The sequence below is a fragment of the Ovis canadensis genome, chromosome 1, assembly GCF_042477335.2.
Source record: "Ovis canadensis isolate MfBH-ARS-UI-01 breed Bighorn chromosome 1, ARS-UI_OviCan_v2, whole genome shotgun sequence".
NCBI lineage: Eukaryota > Metazoa > Chordata > Mammalia > Artiodactyla > Bovidae > Ovis > Ovis canadensis.
The window spans coordinates 100,817,974-100,833,241 of record NC_091245.1 but is presented as its reverse complement, the minus strand read 5'-3'; the positions used below and the strand labels follow the sequence as shown (position 1 = coordinate 100,833,241).

At 41.2% G+C, this 15,268-nt stretch overlaps 2 protein-coding genes across 5 annotated transcripts in view; one reads left to right on the top strand and one right to left on the bottom strand.

Annotated features, from left to right (window-relative positions):
- Window positions 1-15,268, top strand: part of LOC138447439 (myomegalin-like) — a 66,223-nt gene that overhangs the window by 14,790 nt on the left and 36,165 nt on the right. For 2 of the 3 annotated variants that reach the window (XM_069603319.1, XM_069603339.1), the window contains exon 2: window positions 7,468-7,598. The exons of the other annotated variant lie outside the window; for it this stretch is intronic. In XM_069603319.1, coding sequence (XP_069459420.1) covers window positions 7,580-7,598 — 19 coding nt within the window. In that variant the 5' untranslated portion in view covers window positions 7,468-7,579. The remainder of the gene's footprint in view (window positions 1-7,467; window positions 7,599-15,268) is intronic. 3 annotated transcript variants of the gene reach the window in all.
- FCGR1A (Fc gamma receptor Ia) overlaps window positions 1-15,268 on the bottom strand; it is a 34,690-nt gene that overhangs the window by 2,076 nt on the left and 17,346 nt on the right. The window contains exons 1-4 of one of the 2 annotated variants that reach the window (XM_069603306.1): window positions 5,613-5,693; window positions 5,195-5,215; window positions 4,174-4,428; window positions 584-835 (exon numbers count right to left, since the gene is read on the bottom strand). In XM_069603306.1, the coding sequence (XP_069459407.1) occupies window positions 584-835; window positions 4,174-4,428; window positions 5,195-5,215; window positions 5,613-5,643 (559 nt within the window). In that variant the 5' untranslated portion in view covers window positions 5,644-5,693. Of the gene's footprint in view, window positions 1-583; window positions 836-4,173; window positions 4,429-5,194; window positions 5,216-5,591; window positions 5,694-15,268 lie in introns of those variants that run through there. The other variant, XM_069603298.1, reaches the window with a different exon arrangement.

Here is a 15,268-nt window from a genome sequence, read left to right as displayed (position 1 = left end):
TCCCATAGGAATGAACTATTTTTCAGACACACAGAAGTTGCTAGTGGTTATGACTACTAAGATAAAGGCCATGAAAGAGTTATATCAAGAGCCACATGCAAACTAAGACAGAGGGAACCACTTAATTAGCAGATGTTCAAAGGGAAGTGGAACCAGAGAGGCCACGTGGTCCCTGGGAGATAGATGGAAAGTATAACCACATCCTAATGTCTTCCTCACTATGGAATTTTTATGAAGTTTCATTGAATTATTTCCTAATAATCTTCCTACCTACCTTGAGTGCGTCTCTATTCCTTGCAACTAAAATAAAATGGGTGAAGTGGATTCTCACTATGGCATGGCCTTGATGTTAGCTCCTGGAATTAGTGATGGGGCACTGTGGTATACTGGAAAGAGCAATGGACAGAGGGACCCAGAAGACCTCAGTTCTGCTCCCAACCTAGCCACTGACCATTGTGTGGCCTTCATAAGGCAGTTTACCTCTCTGGAGTTCAGTTTCTTCACTTGCAAATTGAAGTGACAATTTATGATGGTTCTTCTGGTTCTTATAACTAATAGCTCTATGACTATTTAGATATAGTACCTTTTATAGTGATGGATACTCCTGCTGATGTGTAGCGACGCCTTCTCTCACCCGAGCAGTGATAGATGCCGTTGTGACTCAAGTTGGTTTTCAGAATGGTGAATTCAGAATCCCGATTAGAAAACCAAAAGGAAGTGCCATCTTTGTAGAAAAGCATTTTGTACACCTCCATATTCTTCCATGCATGACACCTCAAGACCAGAGGGTCCCCTTCTAAGAAGACTCTGCTAGAGACCTGGAGTAGTAGCCAATCTGGAAAATACGGGCACAAAATGTGTATATATGGTGGCAGAGGTACAAAAAGCCAAAGCTGGACCCTGTGGGTTTATCTTTTTTCACTTTGTAACCTTCCAACTTTAGAACTCTGTTGAATTTAAGGTCTGTCTTCTATTCCTCGAATATCTTTAGCTTTGCTAGGAAGAAAAGTAATCTTTACCAGCAGCCCCTTCTTACTTTTTCTTTCCAGGTCTCAGAAGTTGGTTGGGACAAATCAGCTTACTCTGTGTGGTAGGCAGCATTTTAAAATGCCCCCAGTGAGTCACACTCCTGCATGTGGCTGGAACCTATGACTTATTTCCAGTCAACAGAATAGGGCAAAGTTTCTGAAATGCCACTCCTATGATGATGTTACATTATATGAGGTTGTCTTAGCTGACTGGGCTGCAGGAAACTCCTGCCAACCTTGAAGAAGTGAGCTGACATGTTGTGAGAGGGCCTGTGTGAGGGCCACAAAGAAGGGGGTCTTCAGGAAATGAGACTGGCCTCCAGCTGACAGCCAGTAAAATGGCGGGAACCTCATTCTACAACCGCAAGAAACTGAATCCTGCCAATGATCATGGGAGTTCAGAAGAGCTGCCGCGAGGAACATAGCCCAGTCAGCACCCTGACTGCAGCCTCAGCAGAGCACCAACCAAGCTGTGCCAAGACTCCTGACCCATGGAAAGATAATAAATGTATGTTGTTTTAGGCTGCTAAAGTTATGGCAGTTTGTTACACAGCAATAAAAAACTAATACATTCTAACTCCTGACTAATTGGTTAATGGTATCACACATACTAAGACAAACACACAGAATAACAAGTATATGTACATGTGTGTATGTATGTGTATGTGTATATATATATATATATGCTTCTAAATTGATAGGAATACTCACATATGTGCAGATCAGTGACATAGCTGGTCAAAATAAACTCCAAATCAACTGGGCCCTCCCTTTTGATGTTCATTTCCATACATACCCCAAAAGGCCTACTTTATTTTATCTCCCTTGGGGCAGTTGGCTTGGCTAAATGAGGATGAGGTTCTTAAAGGATGAAAGAGGAAAAGAGTTAATAGTGCATTTCCTCCCTCCAGAACATATCTAAGAATGGAAGGCAGATATTCCATGATATATGGTGTATGGTTTTTACAGTCCAGGATGCTGCCATAGAGTTTCTAAATAGAATGAACATTCTTTCTTCCCGTATTTTTATTCCCAGCCAAAAGGTGCTCGAAGACTGCACTGCCCAAACACAAAGACACCTTTGCTTTCTGCATCCACACACACAGTGGGAAATTTTAACATGCTTCCATCAGAAACTGTCAAAACTACTAATAAAGATACAAATATTTGAATGATACAATTAATAGACTTGATTTCAGGATTTATAGAATGATGTACCTTAAAAAAAAGAAAATTCACATCCTGTGCAAAGACACATGCAACAGTGATTAAAGAATGAGCACATAGTAGGCCACAAAGCAATTTTCAACACACATCAAGGAACTGATACCAGATTTGACACAAATTTTTACCAAAATGCTACCTAATATATCCAGAATATACGAAGAATCACATGAATCAGACACAACTTAGCAACTAAAACAACAGTAAAAGACATGTATAAAAATGTTGGACTGAGCAACTGAGCACATACGCAGTATTAGAAGTCAGTGTTGAGGGTAGTGACAAGTGATTCTAGAAATGTTCTGGCTATGATCAATAGGGTCACAAAGAGTTGGACATGACTGAAGCGACTTAGCTTGCAAGCACGCATGATATACTTCAATAAAAGTTTTACATTAAAATATAATGTATATAATATATGTAAAGTCACTCAGTTGTGTCTGACTCTTTGTGACCCCATGGACTCTACAGTCCATGGAATTCTCCAGGCTAGAGTACTGGAGTGGGTAGCCTTTGCCTTCTACAGGGGATCTTCCCAACCCAGGGATGGAACCCAGGTCTCCTGCATTGCGGGCAGATTCTTTACCAACTGAGCTATCAGGGAAGCCCAAAATATAATGTAAAAGATATATAGTACACAGTAACAAATAATGTAAAAGATATTTTTGTCAGTAAGTCATCAGTGCTTGAAGTTCAAGAGTCTGTGCAGAAGCAAAGAAAATGGCCCCTTCCCAGCCCTAGCTCATCTTTTGTTATTTGAACTACAAAATGTTGCTGCTTCTGCTTGAATTATACAAAATCTCATGTTAAAACAGTTCTGTCAGCTTCCCTTACCTCTCTCGCATAGGAACTGAGTCTTAAGAGACACATAAGGAACACCTAGCATTTGCTCTGACATTCTCAACATTTCCTTGGCTGAAGCACATTTCCTCCAAAAGCACCCTTGTCTACATAAATCTAATTCTGCCTCCAGTATGAGTTAACTTTTGATTAATAATTACAAAGAAGTTTTAACATTGCTTTTGAATAACTGAATCACCCAATTGAATAATTATTTCCTGAATAATGAAACATTTTGCCCTAAAAAATACTACAGTCTCCATTTCTTGATAAATAGGAACCTCTTACAGATTTAAGTGTATGGAGATTGTTTTCTCTGCTTCTATTCACCAAAGTTTTTAATTCTCAAAGTCTCACAGTAATTTCATGTCCAGAATATTATATTACCCATATACTGTAAAGTGTGCCCCAGACTATGTGTATAAAGATGTTTACTGCAGGCACTGATTGTAAAAGCAAAAGAATGGAAACACAGTAGAAGTTCACTAATATAATGGTTAAGTTAATTATAAAAGTTGGAAGTAGATTTCTATTGATATAAACAGACAGCCAAAGTATTTTAAGTGATAAAAGTAAGGTGGAAGATAGTATATGGAGTATTCTAATCAATCACTTTTAAAAACAAATGTATATATACTAACAGTTTCATTTTTGTGGAAGGTAACTGCAAGACTTGGGAGTTTATATATATTAACAGTTTTGTTTTTGTGGAAGATGACTGCAGGACTTGGGGTTTGGGTGGGAAGGAAATGTGATTGTTCATTTCCCTGAGTACTATTTACTATGTGTGCAGGCATAACTTTTTTCAACAGAACAAGATAATTTTGAAAAATAAAGTCTTAGTAGGGTATCTAGATTAAAACTTAGACCCTAAGAGCTGCCCTAGTTGAGGTATTGTTGGGGTACAATTTAAGAACCCTAATGTTATGTTTTGAGTATCTTGACTTTTACCTGGTAGACACATAGAGCTGAGATGCATACTCAGATGAATTGGTACACACACATACATGCCATCCAGGAAGGAGAAAACACCAATGAAGATCTTGTGATTTCTAGCCCTCCTGTACCATGCCATACTTACCACTGTGGACTTCTAGCTGTACTGGGTCACTTGGCATTGAGAGGCCTGTCTGGCACTTGTATTCACCACTGTCATCGAATGTAGCACCATTAATACTGTATCTGGGGGCCAGGGTCTTGATGGCTGTGCCGTTGAGAAACCACTGTGTAGCGGTGTCCCCAGGCAGGTGGGGCCCCTCACACAATAAGGTTACATTTTCTTCTTGGAATACACTGACCCATGGAGGCTTCAAGGTGATCACTGCCTTTGTGGGGTCTGCTTGGGGATTAAAAGAAAAGAAGAAGATCAAGTGGAATGAAAGGGAAATCTGAGCAACTGGCAAGATGTGGCTAGCACAATGAAAAAAAAAAAAACATCCAGTATCAATACTCAGATTGAAAAATAGGCAAGTAGAAAACTATAAAAGCTAACCATTAAGAGTATCCAGATTCTGCAGCAGAGAGTTCTATTCATGTTATTAAAGCTGCATCTCGCTATTGGAGATTTGGGGTTCCTGAGAAGTAATTGACGAATTTAGGTCTTGTTGGTAAGTACGAAGCATAGTTTTAAACTAGGGCAAACTGACTGGAGCTGATTCTCCTATCTTCTGTACTGTTCTGTCTCTGAAGGCTAACCTCAGACTTTAATTAGCATCTATGTTGGAAATCTAGGTTCAAACTCTATACTTTGAAACCTTCAGTACCTGTTTGGTTCTCTCTGAGAAGAACAAATAGTTTTTGTCTAAAGGGGAATGGTGTGGGGGTTATTGGAAAGCAAGCAGAGCTACATCTATGCTTTTGCAAGTTTGGTCCTTTCTTGTTATTATATAAACATTTTTTAGACATTTAACCAAGAGATCAGGGTGCATTTAGAAGATTTTACAGAGAAACCTTAAAAACCAGGATTTGGTCACAATCATACTCTGAATATAGGGACTTTTACATCATTTACCAATCTTTCTCCTTTCTGTCCTCTCCTTCTACTCTCTTCTTTAGAATAAGGGGACCCATTCTGTGACAGAAAAGGAAGTTAAGTTACTCACCCACTTGCTCAGCAACTGGAGCTGTAAGAGACAAAGAACAGAGACATCAGTTGGTCAGTGGGAGATGACAAAGAAGGGAGAACTGAGGAGACAGGATTAACGTGGACTCCAAGGGACCAATTTAGGTCTCTTGAGTTTCTCTTTACCCTCTTTTCCCAAATGGGGTACTGGTGATAATGAACAGCCTACAGATGGTTATTGGTAGGGCTTTATTTTGAGACTCTGCTTCCAGGCTTATTGTTACCTCAGAGTTTCCCTCCCCAGTTTTTTGATACAATAGACACGAGTAAACCATGGAAGCCCAGAAACAGTTGTCTCCATACTCATGAGTTCTAGCCTAGGATACCAAAGGAAGACAAAAAGTCCTGAGTTCCCACAGCCAGAGCCTTCTAGATACCCCCTTCTAATCCCAACTTACCCCCAAGGATCAGAGCTATCATGAGCCACATCTCCAATCTGACAGGAACAGTGAAATCTGTAACGCACAAGACATTGAAGAGTTTCTGTTTGGGGTTCTGGAGTCAAGATTAGAAAAGAGGAAGGAAACTGCTTTTCATCACGCTCCTTTTCTGGGAAACGCATCCTTAATTCTTGAAGCATGATCTCATTTTCATACTTCTAGGCTCATCTTCCTGTTTGACACTCTGGATTTTGGGTTTATGGAATTTACAGAATCCAAGGGAAGGGGTAAAGTTTTGACATTCTCTTCTGATTGTGTTCTCCCTCCACCAATTCTGTTTCTTGGGGCTAGACTATGGCAAATCTCCATTTTTAAAAAATGGTTCAGAGACTGGCTAATGCCTTCAAAACCTGATCATTTGAATCCAGATTATCTATATCATTGTCAATGAGGCATGTGAAGAGTTACTCATCTGTGCAAACCAGCCTCTGTACCTCTGGAAAAAACATGCAGGATTAATATCCTATTTTGGTTTTTAAAAAAGCCATCCCCTAAAAGCCAATATGAATTTGGGATATTTATCTTGGCTGAATCCAAGGAAGTTCAATGTTTAATGTGAGTACAATAGAGAAGAAAAATAACTCATATATATGGGTGGAAATATCCCTCAGAGGGAGTTTCAGAGTCCAGATGGGAAGCCCTTATGCCACCAAAGTGAGCTGGTTCCTGAGTCAGAGTTGCAAAGATACAAAGAAATTTTTAGATATTCTGTTATGAGAGAAAGTAAACTAAACAGAAACAAGGATGAATTCAACGAGTACAAAGAGAGACTTGGGTAGTAATCTTACTGACAGACAATTTAAAATGATGACAAATAACGTTGTAGATTAAATTACTGGCTCCAATTTCTTATCGCTCCTCGAATCTACCCCATCTCTACAGCTTCATGAGAGGCTGGGGGTATTTCTCTGATCCTTGGCTTTGGCTCATCCATGTGATTTTCAGTGACCAATGAGATGTGGATGGAAACAGACTTGTGTTCATTCTGAACCTAGGCCTTAGGAAGCTTCACATATTGTTTCTCATCCTCTTATACTTCTGTGATTGTCATGATAAGAACGTATTCTGGCTAACTAGCTCTGTTGTGAGGCGGAGCTATCCTAGCCCTGAAGTAGAGCTGCTCCATCTGCCCTGCAAACTTCTAGTGAGAAATAAATGCTTACTGTTTTATGCCACTGAGATTTTGAAATTATTATGGATCTATAGCTGACTGATAGAAGGAAAAGCAAGAAAGAAAGGTCTAAGAATAACTCATGTTCTGGGAGAGATGGGAGAAGCCTCAGCTCACTCCAATTTACTCTCAAAGTCTGTATTCCAAACTATTATACTATTTTGTCTCCAAAGTTTTCTATTGTGTAGCTGTACCATACTTTATTTCACTAACGTCTCTTCATGAAGGTTATTTCTAATGTTTTACTGTTATGACCAGCATTGCAATGAATAATCTTATCTTTAAATAGTCAACCTGTTATTTGCATAGGTGCAGTACATTCCACCTCCCCACCCCAACTTTGGAAAGATTGTTAGGTTGTCTGTTATCATCGTCATTTCATGTAACTGTACAGTGCTTATTATATGCCTGGAAAACATGCTCAATATGTATTTTCTCATTTAATCCTCACTGTAAACTATGAGTAGACACACTGTTCTCTCCATTTTATAAACAAAACTAGCCAGAGAGGAATTTGGTAACTTGACCAAGGTTATAAAAAGTGGAATCAGAATTCAAAACCAGGCAGTTTGATTTCCTCTACATTCTCATCAGTAGATTATAACAGTGTCTTCTTCATCCCTTACAATTCCTGCTTTCTAGCAAAACAGCTGCTGCTTTGAAAATGAGTGAACGTGTTTCATTGACCAGGAAAATACGGGGGAAGAAGTATTGTTAACAGAAGAGGAACGAAAGAGATCCATAACCTGGAAGGATGAAATACTTTTTTTCTAGTAAGCATCTATAATTTCCAAAATTTGAGGATGTAAGTTTGAATTCATGTAAAAAAAAGAACAATCATTTTAACTAAGACAGAGAGTAGTCTCTAATATTTAATGATCAATGTATGTCATGATGCTCACAAGAGGCATTAGGAGAATTTACATCTGTAAAAAATTCTTAGGAGCAATTGAAGTAAGAGGATGACAAATGCTAACTCAGGGAGGATTGAGGTGGTTCTTAGTTACAACCACATTCTTCCCCTTTACACTCAATCCACTAGATCTCACTTCTAGATCCAAGCCTTAGTTCGACCATAGAGACATCACTGCCCCAAACACGGCCCAGCCTTCAGTTCTGTCTCTACAGTTTCAAGAGCTATGAACTATGAAACCAAATGAAATAGATGATTAGAGGTCTAGCAGTGCAAGGACTTCCTGGGATCACATCATTATTCTCCCTGTTTTGGTTAGGAATATGTTATCCTAGCTCAAACAGATGGCAGTTCATTCAGTTCAGAAAACTCATGTGGGGAAAGGCCATTTCCAGCATCAGATTTGTGGCACTCTCCTTCTTCCCTAAGGTAAGTGAGTTTAAGGGTGCTTTTTCCTTCATACATACTAAAAGAAAAAAATGATTTCCCCTACTCATGACACTTCTGATACCAGATGTATGAATTCCGCCCCCTACCGCCGCAATAAGCAATTCGGATTCTAACTACTCAAAGGGTAGACCCACATGGCCAGGGCTTGGTCCCACAAGACTGCCTCCACTTCACCTGTGCTTCTGACTGAGCAGCTATGAAATAGGAGTTCCCACAACCTCCTCTTCACGTTTGTAAAAATTATTGATGATATCAAGTTGGAAAGAATGAAAGAAAAAGGATACTTTCACACTGTGTCAATGGAAATAAATTGGAAAAGTTTGAAATATATATATGTTAAGTAGTGTATAAGCAAACTTGAACTTTTTTCATTAGGTTAATCTATTATGTTGAGCCATATGAAACTGCCAATATTGAAAGATTTTGACTTAAAAGTGGGCTTAATGACAAACTATCCATATTGAAACACAGAAAAAGAAAAAAGAGCGAAATGTTTTCAAATTTTCAGGAGCACCTGGGTCAGAAAAGAACCAGGCCAAAATTTATTTTTCATCTTGGTAGCTCCATCTACTGGTTAGATAAGGCAAGAACTTCCCTCCTACGTAGAACGTGAGGGGTAGGGGGCATAATTTCAACTCTATCAATTTTGCTACCTCCTAAGAGAACACTCATCCTCTCTCGTCCCCTTCTCCTCCTGCCCCTAATCCTTCCTAGCATCAGAATCTTTTCCAATGAGTCAGCTCTTCGCATGAGGTGGCCAAAGTACTGGAGTTTCAGCTTCAGCATCATTCCCTCCAAAGAAATCCCAGGGCTGATCTCCTTCAGAATGGCATCACTGACTTGACGGACGTGAGTCTGAATGAACTCCGGGAGTTGGTGATGGACAGGGAGGCCTGGCATGCTGCAGTTCATGGGGTCACAAAGAGTTGGACATGACTGAGCGACTGAACTGAACTGAACTGAAGAGAACACTCTTCCTTTCCTGGTTCCCAATCCATATACTTTAAGGGAGTATTTTATTGTGTTTGATGTCTTCAAAGACTACTTTTCACCTAAAAATTGAGAATGTGGTCCTAAGCCATACTTTCTAGATATTTTGAAGCAGGAAATGAGATAACCATCCAAATAGGAAACAATGGTAATAACCATTTCCAGATGTAATGTTAAATAATGCACGACTTACTGAACAGGCTTTATGATAAGGAGAAATGCCAGAGATTAGGTTTCTTGGGTCCTAAAACCGTGAACTTCCTGATGTTGAAGCTGGTTTTAGAAAAGGCAGAGGAACCAGAGATCAAATTGCCAACATCTGCTGGATCATGGAAAAAGCAAGAGAGTTCCAGAAAAACATCTATTTCTGTTTTATTGACTATGCCAAAGCCTTTGACTGTGTGGATCACAATAAACTGTGGAAAATTCTGAAAGAGATGGGAACACCAGACCACCTGACCTGCCTCTTAAGAAATCTGTATGCAGGTCAGGAAGCAACAGTTAGAACTGGACATGGAACAACAGACTGGTTCCAAATAGGAAAAGGAGTAAGTCAAAGCTGTATATTGTCACCCTGCTTATTTAACTTCTATGCAGAGTATATCATGAGAAACGCTGGACTGGAAGAAACACAAGCTGGAATCAAGATTTCTGGGAGAAATATCAATAACCTCAGATATGCAGATGACACCACCCTTATGGCAGAAAGTGAAGAGGAATTAAAAAGCCTCTTAATGAAAGTGAAAGAGGAGAGTGAAAAATTTGGCTTAAAGCTCAACATTCAGAAAATGAAGATCATGGCATCCGGTCCTATCACTTCATGGGAAATAGATAGGGAAACAGTGGAAACAGTGTCAGACTTTTTTTGGGCTCCAAAATCACGGCAGATGGTGACTGCAGCCATGAAATTAAAAGACGCTTACTCCTTGGAAGAAAAGTTATGACCAACCTAGATAGCATATTCAAAAGCAGAGATATTACTTTGCCGACTAAGGTCCGTCTAGTCAAGGCTTTGGTTTTTCCAGTAGTCATGTATGGATGTGAAAGTTGGACTGTGAAGAAAGCTGAGCACCGAAGAATTGATGCTTTTGAAGTGTGGTGTTGGAGAAGACTTTTGAGGGTCCCTTGGACTGCAAGGATATCCAACCAGTCCATTCTGAAGGAGATCAGCCCTGGGATTTCTTTGGAGGGAATGATGCTAAAGCTGAAACTCCAATACTTTGGCCACCTCATGCAAAGAGTTGACTCATTGGAAAAGACTTTGATGCTGGAAGGGATTGGGGGCAGGAGGAGAAGGGGATGACAGAGGATGAGATGGCTGGATGGCATCACTGACTCGATGGACGTGAATCTGAGTGAACTCTGGGAGTTGGTGATGGACAGGGAGGCCTGGCGTGCTGCGATTCATAGGGTCGCAAAGAGTCGGACACGACTGAGCGACTGAACTGAACTGAACTGAAGATAGCCTTTTGGAGAAGGCAATGGCTCATTCCAGTACTCTTGCCTGGAAAATCCCATGGACGGAGGAGCCTGGTAGTCTGCATTCCATGGGGTCGCTAAGAGTCGGGCATGACTGAGCGACTTCACTTTCACTTTTCACTTTCCTGCGTTGGAGAAGGAAATGGCAACCCACTCCAGTATTCTTGCCTAGAGAATCCCAGGGACAGAGGAGCCTAATGGGCTGCCGTCTATGGGATCACACAGAGTTGGACACGACTGAAACAACTTAGCAGCAGCAGCAAGATAGCCTTTTAGAAACTAACCCTTGAAATATTAGAAATATTGGAGATTGTAAAGCAACGATGTCTATATTGTTCATGAAACAAGTGAAAAATCTGAAAATACTAACTCAAAAAACTACATGCATTCCCATGTTCACTGCAGCATTATTTATAATAGCTAGGATGTGGAAACTATAACTGTCTGTCAACAAATTAATGGATAAAGAAAATTCAGCATACACAGAGGAATATTATTCAGCCATAAAAAACATGAAATCTTGCCCTTTGCAACAACATGGATGGACCTTGTGGACATTATGCTAAGTGAAATAAGTCTGATGGAGAAAGAGAAATACCATGTGATCTCACTTCTGTGTATTGGATTGGCCAAAAAGTTTGTTTGGGTTTTTACATAAAATCTTAAAGGGAAAAAAAAGTGGGGCTTATAGTTACAGAGAGCAGATTGGTGGTCACCAGAGGTGGGTAGTGAGGGGTGAACAGAATGGGTGAAGGAGGTCAAAAGGCACAGACTTCCAGTTATGAAACACGCCATTGGGATATAATGTACGGTACGGCAACTATGAGGCTCCCCCCATAGCTCACTTGGTAAAGAATCTGCCTGCAATGCAGGAGACCCCAGTTCAATTCCTGGGTTGGGAAGATCCACTGGAGAAGGGATAGGCTACCCATTCCAGTATTCTTGGGCTGCCCTTGTGGCTCAGCTGGTAAAGAATCCACCTGCAATGCAGGAGATCTGGGTTCTGGAAGATCCTCTGGAGAAGGGAAAGGCTACCCACTCCAGTATTCAGGCTTGGAGAATTCTGGCCTGGCTCGCAAAGAGTTGGACACAACTGAGCAGCTTTCACTTTCATGGCAATTAATTGTACTGTATTGCATATTTGAAAGTTGCTAAGAGAGTAAATCTTAAAAGTTCTCATCACAAGAAAAAAATTATGTGATTAATGTTAGCTAGCCATTTCAGTGATCATAATGCAACACGCAAATATTGAGTCATTATGTTGGACACCTGAAACTAATATGATGTTGTATGTCTATTATACCTCAATAAAAATTTGTCTTCATTGAAAATTTGGAAGAATTTTGCTCATTTAGGGAGTTTTCTTGGTAGTAGTGATGGTTTAGTTGCTAAGTCGTGTCCGACTCTTGCAACCCTATGGACTGTAGCTCCCTAGGCTCCTCTGTCCATGGACTTTTCCAGGCAAAAATACTGGAGTGGGTTGCCATTTCTTTCCCCAGGGGATCTTCCAGACCCAGAGATTGAACCTGTGTCTCCTGCATGATAGGCAGATTCTTTCCTGCTGAGCCACCAGGAAAGCTGTTGTTCAGTGGCTCAGTCATGTCTGAATCTTTGAGAATCCATGGACTGCAGCACGCCAGGCTTCCCTGTCCTTCACCATCTCCCGGAGCTTGCTCAAACTCATGTCCTTTGAGTTGGTGATGCCATCCAACCATGTTTGTCCTCTGTTGTCCCCTTCTCCTCCTGGCTTCAATCTTTCCCAGTGTCAGGGATTTTTCTAATGAGTCGCTCTTTGCATCATGGCCAAAGTATTGGAGATTCAGCTTCAGAATCAGTCCTTCTGAGCTAGTTCTTAGCTGCAACTAAACATTCAGAATCCTAAGACTTTCACAGGCAACACATGGCATCAGTCTACTCAGAAAGAGAAAAGATAAGAACTACAGCCTCCTCGCAAGCCAACTTCAGGCATCATTCTTCTGTGGGAATAGTCCTTGCAGCAGTCAGCAGTCCTTGCAGCAGTCACCCGATATATTATCCTGGTTCTCTACCCCTCACTTTCTACTCCAGGACAGCTGGAGTGAGGTGTAAGGCAACAAACTACAGTGAGGCCATGCTGGCTTTTAAACTTCATGTCCCAGGAACCAATATCTGTTTCAAAAACTTCACAGAGTAAGCAGATAGGGTAGGGAGGTCCCTGGAGAAAGAAAACCAGGCATAGCTTTCTTGACATAAGAGAAGCCATTTTTGGCCTAAGCCATTTTGTGATCTAAGCCTGGCCACAGAGTCAGGGGAGACTGTAGGAAAAAAACAAAACAAAACAAACAACCCAGGATGACACTGTCTCTGGCATGCAGATGAATGGACGGATGGTGGTGCCAAACTTATTGCTTGCTCTTGCCCAGCTTTCAGCTGCTCTTTTGTCTCTGCCTCCCATAGTGAATCAAATGGTTGTTTATGTGGCTTCTCTGATGCCAACTGCTTTACTTATTATCACTGGGCCAACAGCAGAAGGTATTTGGACCAGAATAGTCTTAAAGAATACGCCTGCAATGCAGGAGATGCAAGTTCAATCCCTGGGTTGGGAAGATCCCCTGGAAAAGGAATGGCAACCCACTCCAGTATTCTTTACTGGAAAATTCCATGGACAGAGGAGCCTGGAGGGCTACAGCCCAAAGGGTTGCAAAGAGTCGGACATGACTGAGCGCAGGACGCAGCAACACAACACAGTCTTCCACCACTCCACTGAACTTCAAACATTATCCCTTCTTCCTTCTTAATTGTGTCTTTTCGGAACACCAAGACTGACGGTGCCCATTTTCCCATCCTGTGTTTCTTGTACATGTATCAAAGAAGCCGAGGTCTTTCTCTCTCAGCCTTCTGAGCTGGCAGATTTAGACAGATTAGAGATGAGGAGGACACATTCTCTGTTTTGGCAGATGAACTGTCCACATTATCACTTGATGTAGACTCATCCATGAGGAGTGGCCATGTGGTAAATCAGGGCGTTTTGCCATTAATCGAGTGGTTGTCAATGAAAGCTGATTGGGTTTCGACTGGCTTTAGCACTTCGAGAGCTTCTCCTACGCTTCAGTTTCTCTCTCATTCTAAACAGCTTTTGTTCTGTATTTGTTGTACCCACCTAATAATTAGCCAGAAGTTCTGAATACTCCTCTGTTATCTGTAATTGTCTGATAGGCTGTTAGAAAAGGTGAATAATTAGCATTCAAAATGAACCACTGACTTCTTGGATAGTAGGTTCCAAAAATTAATGTACAATTTTAACCATTTGAGATGTTGTGGTGACCTATATGAAAGTCCCTCAGTCGTGTCCGACTCTTTGCGACTCCATGGACTGTAGCCCGCTGGGCTCCTCTGTCCATGGAATTTTCCAGGCCAGAATACTGAAGTGGGTACCTGTTCCCTTCTCCAGGGGATCCTCCCAACCCAGGAACTGAACACAGGTCTCCCGCATTGCACGCAGATTCTTTACCAGCTGAGCCGTGACCTGTGCAGACCAGACTCCTCATCTTTCTGGTCCAATGTAATATATAGGATGTTCAAGAAAAGTTTATACAATGGCAACCTAAAGGATAGGATGAGACCTCCTTCTATATTCCCGAAATCTCTTAGGGGTACATTTACATGCATCATGACAAGAGAAAATCAGAATATTATAGGCATGACAAGGGAGAGAAGTCTTCTGATCTTCTTCCAAAGCTAGCTTCCAAACAGAGAATATACAGTAAAAGTATTCTTCATATTCTAGGCCACTCATTTGGTAGTAGGTGATGTAATGGTGTCAGAGGTGATACACAGGAGTGTGGCAAGGATTTTAGCTCTAAATGTTACATGTCCCAGCAACACACCAGAACTCATTTCCTGCCTTGGAAGATGCACCCGATAGGAACAGTTGTGTAACTCACACCAGACATTTATCTTTCCATGATGATAGACCTATCCCAGTCCCAAGGCACAGTGTTCAGTCATTTCTTTCCCCAAACACTGCCCATTTATTCTTTCCCTCCTTTTCCTCAGCCGACTGTGTTGCCCCTGCCTGTTGGATCTTTGCATAGATGAGAATTGCCTTTGCAATAAAGACTTAGTAGAGGTAGTAAATGAAGCCACTGTGGTGGAAAGAAAGATGAAAAATTGTTTTGGCCTGCAATCAAACCCGGGTCACTCGTGTGGGAGATAAGATTCTTCCTACTGAAGCACTAGTCTTCTTAAAGTGTTCTTCTATAGGTCATAACACATCCAATACTTCATGACACTCATTCTCCCACAACCCCAGCAGGCCCTGGGACTTCATCTACCAGGATTCTTCAAAGAAATGGAGCCACCTGTCCACCCCTGGAATCAGTGATCACACAGATTCCAGCGTATTAAGCAGCCTACTGTTTCTGGAGCTTGGTCTGGGATGGAAGAGAACTGTAGGTGGGACCCAGCTCCCCCAAAGGATAAAAATTCTCCCCTGAGGAACCTAAAATTACCCCTGTAGGAAGACCTATGTGCTTCTAAGACAACCTCTGAATATTGACCACTGAGAATTCATGTAAGACCAAGTTTCAGAATGTTTCCTCCAGAGAACTTATTACAGGGGCCTTTTGGTGG